This window comes from Amblyraja radiata, chromosome 25 (genome assembly GCF_010909765.2).
Source record: "Amblyraja radiata isolate CabotCenter1 chromosome 25, sAmbRad1.1.pri, whole genome shotgun sequence".
In the NCBI taxonomy this organism is placed as follows: domain Eukaryota; kingdom Metazoa; phylum Chordata; class Chondrichthyes; order Rajiformes; family Rajidae; genus Amblyraja; species Amblyraja radiata.
In genome coordinates, this window is record NC_045980.1 from 25705740 (window position 1) to 25711739 (window position 6000).

General features: G+C 42.6%; 1 protein-coding gene across 1 annotated transcript; it reads left to right on the forward strand.

Annotated features, from left to right (window-relative positions):
* Nucleotides 1-3486: 3486 nt before the first annotated feature.
* LOC116987469 (immunoglobulin lambda-1 light chain-like) lies at nt 3487-5641 on the forward strand. The gene is made up of 3 exons (XM_033043533.1): nt 3487-3571; nt 3693-4031; nt 5023-5641. The coding sequence occupies exons 1-3, from the start codon at nt 3517-3519 to the stop codon at nt 5343-5345; spliced, it is 717 nt and encodes a 238-aa protein (XP_032899424.1). The 5' UTR covers nt 3487-3516; the 3' UTR covers nt 5346-5641.
* Nucleotides 5642-6000: the final 359 nt, after the last annotated feature.

The following is a 6000-nucleotide window of genomic DNA, read 5'->3' on the forward strand; positions in this document are numbered from 1 at the left end:
ATTGGGCATGATCATGGCTGCTCGAGAGTAATCGGAATTGGTTCCTTTGAACAGGGAAGGTATAATGGCGATTAGAATGAGGGACGTAGTCCGCTCACCCAACCTATCCAAGTCACCCTACAGCCCCATACCACCTTCCTCACAGCTCACACTGTCACCGAGCTTTGTGTCATCCGCAAACTTGGAAATGTTACTTATAATTCCCTAATCTAGATCGTTAATATACATTGTAAATAACTGGGGATCCAGCACTGAGCCTTGCGACACCCCAGTAGTCACTCCCTGCCATTTTGAAAAGGACCCATTAATTCCTTCTCTTTGCTTCCTGCCAGCCAACCAGTTCCTTATCCATGTCAATACCCTACTCCCAATACCATGTGCTCTAATTTTGCACACTAATCTCTTGTGTGGGACCTTGTCAAATGATTTTTGAAAGTCCAGATACAACACATCAACTGGCTCTGCCTTTTCCATTCTACTTGTTACATCCTCAAAAGTTTCAGATCCAGGAAAAATCAGGTAAAATCCAGAACCAGGCCGCAGTCTAAGAATAAAAGGGAGGCCATTTAAAACTGAGAGGAAAAAAACTTTCACTTAGGGAGTTGTGAATTTGTGAAATACTCTGCTACAGAAGGCAGTAAAGTCCCATTCACGGGATGAATTTAAAAGAGTTAGATAGAGGTCTCGGTGCTAGCGGAATCAAGGGATATGGGGAGAAGGCAGGCAAGGGTTACTGATTGTGGATGATCAGCCATGATCACGATGAATAGCGATGCAGACTCGAAGGGCCTAATGGTCTCCTCCTGCACCTATTATCTATGTTTCTATCTCACTTGGACACATCTAATTCATCAACATTATTCATTTGTAGGATGCCCGCGTCTCTGGGAACGCAGTATTTATTGCCCATCCAAATGTGGGAACACAGAGACACAAGGAACTGCGGATGCTGGAATCATGATAAAACACTAAGTGCTGGAGTAACACGGGGTGTGCCTCAGGGTTCGGTGTTGGGCCCGTTAACGTTTGTCATCTATATCAATGATTTGAATGGGATCATACTTGGTAAGATTAGCAAGTTTGCAGATGATATAAACGTGGGAGGTTTTGCAGATAGTGGAGATGGTTGTGAAAAAGTGCAGCAGGATCTGGATCAATTGGCCAGGTAGGCTGAGGAATGGTTGATGGAATATAATGCACAGAAATGTGAAGTGTTTCATTTTGGGAAGCTTAACATGGGCAGGACCTGTGCAGTCGTGGTAGATCGGGTGGTCAAAACGGCTTTTGGCACATTGGCCTTCATCAGCCCGTGTAATGAGTATAGAGATTGGGAGGTCTTGTTGCAGATGTATAAGACGTTGGTGACGTCACATTTAGATTATTGTGTTCAGTCTGGGCACCGTCCTATAGGAAAGATTTCGACAAGCTGGAAAGGGTACAGAGAAGATTTACGAGGATGTTGCCGTGACTAGAGGGTCTGAGGTATAGGGAGGGGTTGAATAGTCTGGGACTCTATTCCTTGGAGCGCAAGAAGATGAAGGGATATCTTATAGAGGTGTATAGGGTCGTGAGAGGAATAGATCGGGTAGATGCACAGTCCCTTGTCCAGAGTAGGTGAATCGGGGACCAGGTTTATGGTGACAGGGCAAAGATTCAATAGGAATCTGAGGGGTAACTTTTTCTCAGAGGGGGTGGTGGGTGTATGGAACAAGCAGCCAGAGGAGGTAGTTGTGCCAGGGACTATCCCAACGTTTAACAAAACAGTTAGACATGTACATGGATATGACAGATTTGGAGGGATATGGACCCAATACGGGCAGGTGGGACTAGTGTAGATGGGATACGTTGGCCGATGTGGGAAAGGTGGGCCGAAGGGCCTGTTTCCACTCTCTATGATTCTATGACTCTCTTTGACTCTATGGGGCATCATGCAGCATCTGCGGATCGGCGTTTGGGGAGGTAATAATGAGCAGCCATGAGCCAGTGCAATCTTTCGCGTGCTCACGTTGCAAAGTTTAAAACGTGCAGCAGTGAGAGAACGATGAGAACGGTGAGAGCAGGGACCAGTGTAAATAAACATTAGGTAAACTTGCTAGTCGTGGTGACATGCCGACGTTCAGAGTGGCTTATGCGCGCAATTACAGCTCATTCTGTAGATGGTACACATTGTAGTCACTTTAGTTTAATTTGGAGATACAGCGCCTAAACAGGCCCTTCTACCCACTGATCAACAGTCCCCGCACAGTAACATTATCCTACACACTTTAGGGACAATATATAATTTTACCAAGCCAATGAACCTACCAATCTGTCTTTGTAGTGTGGGAGGAAACCGGAGCTACCTGGGAAATCCCAGGCAGGTCATGGGGAAAACGTAGTGGTGAAAGGATGAACGGTTAAGTTAATGGATCGCTGACCAGTCATGTTCACTGCTAAACTAATCTAGTTTCATGACACTTTAGGGACAATTATTCATGATAAATCTTTTTCTCACCCGCTATTTCCCGAAAACCGCTCTTCGCGTTTCTCCCTTGTCAGTTTTGCCAGATAGTTGGAGTGCCCGTGTTCTATTCAACTTTAATTGAATATGGATGTGCTATATGTAGAATTCCTGTCGTACTACAAAGTTGAAAGAACTCTGGAAGTGGTCGGTGAGAGTCAATATGGCCCCTTTTACTTCACTCATACATGCATTAATTTGGAACAGGCAACCTTTCAACTTTGAGTCGTGGCAAGTTTCGTGAATTACTGCGCATTACAATAGGAGAGTATCACAGACCGCTTTTCCAAGCACGACACACATCGGGTAGTCAAAATAGCCTCCAAAACTGCAAATTTACGGACATCTGTAGTGATGTTCTGTCTCCCCAGGTCCTTTTTAAATGATTTGATACACAAGTATAAGGGAAGCCTGTGGGGTTTATCATTTCTAAAATGACAAAGATATCTAAATATAGATTTAATGTGCTTTTTAATAAAACAGTGCTGAGGAGGTGACTGTGATCATGTTATGTTCAGCGATACGGCGGTAGACAAAAATGCTGGAGAAACTCAGCGGGTGAGGGAGCGAAGGAAATCAGCGATGCGGCTTCAGTTGGTCTGTTTAGATAAAATATTTCTATTCCGTTTTCATTGTTGATTAAACAGTTACCGAATATAATATTTAAAACTCGCAATCTGTTTAATATATATATGCGGAGGGTTCATACAGAATATTATAGATTGTTTGTTTATAAAGAAGGGACAACTGTGATAATCCTTTTTATTCTGCTGGATGTATGAAGCTTTTTAGAAACACATGTCTCTAAAATAAGACCTGCGTGTTTCACAGGGGCGAATATTTTGAGGAAGAATCTGGCAATTTCTGATTGGCTTCGACGAGCATACCGGTTTGATTGGTTTGGAGAGATAAACACACGGTGACATATCGTCATTCCATTTATAAAGAGCGCCAGAGAGCAAGATTACACGCCACTTGTCCTGGAAACTGCCGCCCCTTCGGTGCTCAGTCGGTTAATGAACATGTCTTATTGGATCCGTGTGGTCGGTGCGTTGGTGTTTTGCGCAGTTTGTGAGTATTTTACTTTCCTGGATATTATACTTATTTCTGTTCACCATTAATTTGGGGTTACCTCCCACACTTCAACAAACTTAACAATTTTCTTTTTTTTCTGATATCTCTCTTTTCTCAGGCTTAAGCGCGGCTGTTACAGTAACTCAGCCGCCTTCGATGTCCACGTCAACGGGACAGAAAATACAAATACCCTGCACCATATCGGGTTCGAACGCTAACTCTGTCTCGTGGTACCAACAGATTCATGGCAAAACTCCCAAGTATCTATTCTACCATTCTAGCGGCGGCAGCATTTATAAAGGCACGGACATTCCAGACCGTTTTTCCATCTCGGTGTCAGGCAGCTCTGTAATATTCGCAATATCTAGCGTTCAATCGGTGGATGCTGCTGACTATTACTGTGCCAAATGGGATAGTGGTTTATATTTCGGTAAAGGAACGAGGCTGGGTATTGGCGGTAAGTAAAATATATTCTTCGAACAGCGCGCTGTTTTCTTTTTATTTTAATGCAGATATTGCTTGATTTAATGTCCTGAGTTCACATGATACGTGATTGGGCCAGTTGTATTTCAGTGCAGATAGTGCGATCTTGCTATACAGATGTTCCGAGTTCACTTGGACGTAACTCAGTGAAATGACTGGGAAAGCGATGTAATGGTTTGTCTTGAGCTTCGTTCAATAAATTGCGGATTGCGCAGTGATTGTGCAGATATGAAAGGAAATTGCTTGGGTAACGGGGTTCGCCAACGTTAATATTCAACACTGTCAAAATTCCGGTTGACGGGTTTAACAAGGATATCAAAATGCGAAATGCGAAAGGAGAAAGTTTCGCACATTTCCTTCAGAAATTTTGTTTAATACGTAGAGAAGCTTTTCGTGGACGCAGCCGTGTATTTCAAATTTAAATGAACATTCGAACTACAATGTAATTCTTGCTTGTGAACTATATCTGCGAATCGGTGACCGTGGCCTTCGAAGACTAGTTTCCATATATTTTTGCCGAACTTAAATAGCGTCACCCTCCATCTCAATGGGCGCCGACATTTAAATACGTTTAAATCTGTTATTATAAATGTCGCGACCGCGTATCGTTTATATCTGCTGATATATTTCAATAAATGTAAATCCAGAAATGTGTAGTAAAATTAACATTATAAAAGTTATAATAATGTATTCCGTTTTATAAAATACTGCAGCCATGATCTATCACAGATGGTTTCCCGGTGTTTATACAGAGGGTAGACAGGATCTATTTTAGTTGCTTTCACGCACTTTATTTATTGTTCACCCAATTAAAATAAACACACTATAATGGTTTGAAATAGGTCGAGAATAAAACGACATTTCTATAAATGAATAATTGAGTGCTTTAATGAGACGTATTTCGGTAAATAATGATATCTCAACGACAGCATTTCTCCAATTAAATGTGACTTCTTATTAAACAGATCCTCGGGCACCGATCGTGACGGTCCTGCCGCCTTCAGCCGATGAAGTTATCTCAAAGGGCAGCGCCACCCTGGTGTGTTTGGTGAACGGCTTTAATCCGGGCTCAGTGGCCGTTGAATGGAGCGTCGACGGCAGTGCAAAAAATAGCGGCGTTGAGACCAGCCCGATCCAGCAGGATAAGGACAACACGTTCAGTCTCAGCAGTTACCTGACTCTGACGGCCTCAGACTGGAACTTACACGAGCTTTACTCCTGTGTGGTTAAACACCAGGCTCAGGCAAACCCACTTAAGACAAATATCGTGAGATCCAGCTGTATCTGATGTTGGATACGTGAGGCTGACCTGACTAAGTTAGTTTTTCATCATTGGGTTCGTCCATGTGACAAAGTTAGTAATGTATTGGACTTCGGTGTTTTCGTTCAGAAATGCCATTTGTAGTTGAAACTACGATTTTTATGACTTGTTCACTTTAAATGTATTTCTTTCGAAAGAATGTCGTTCTTGAATGAAGCATCAAGTAGATTCAATTGCGTTATCCAACAGCATGGATGTTGCTATTGTACCCATGGTATCTTTGTAGCCGTTGAATAAAGTTAAAAAAACGCATTTCAAATGCATTGTTGATTCCCTTTGGTTTATTTCTGACCCGAACCATGATGGCTTAACACGGGTTGTGTTGTCTCGTAGATTTGAGCTACCAACACTGATTTTGTTTCTCTATTTCGATCACTAATTACAATCGTACAACAGTCGTGAGCCGCTCGTCCATTTATACCATGCGTTCTCCAGCGCTTTGTCAGTCCGTGTGCAACATGAATCAGACAAAGAACCCTGTAAACCAAGCAGGGCAAACGTGGTCTTAAACCCCAAAATATCACAGAAATAAACAGAAAATATTGCTAATACTCAGTAAGTCGGGGCTACTCAGAAATAGCCGGGGCTATGACATAAATATTTCAAATGTCATTAGAAACGG

Coding starts and splice junctions, on each gene's coding strand:
- LOC116987469 (XM_033043533.1), top strand. CDS start 3,517: ATGAACATGTCTTATTGGATCCGTGTGGTCGGTGCGTTGGTGTTTTGC. Junction 3,572..3,692: donor GTTGGTGTTTTGCGCAGTTT/GTGAGTATTTTA, acceptor CTCTTTTCTCAG/GCTTAAGCGCGGCTGTTACA. Junction 4,032..5,022: donor AACGAGGCTGGGTATTGGCG/GTAAGTAAAATA, acceptor CTTATTAAACAG/ATCCTCGGGCACCGATCGTG.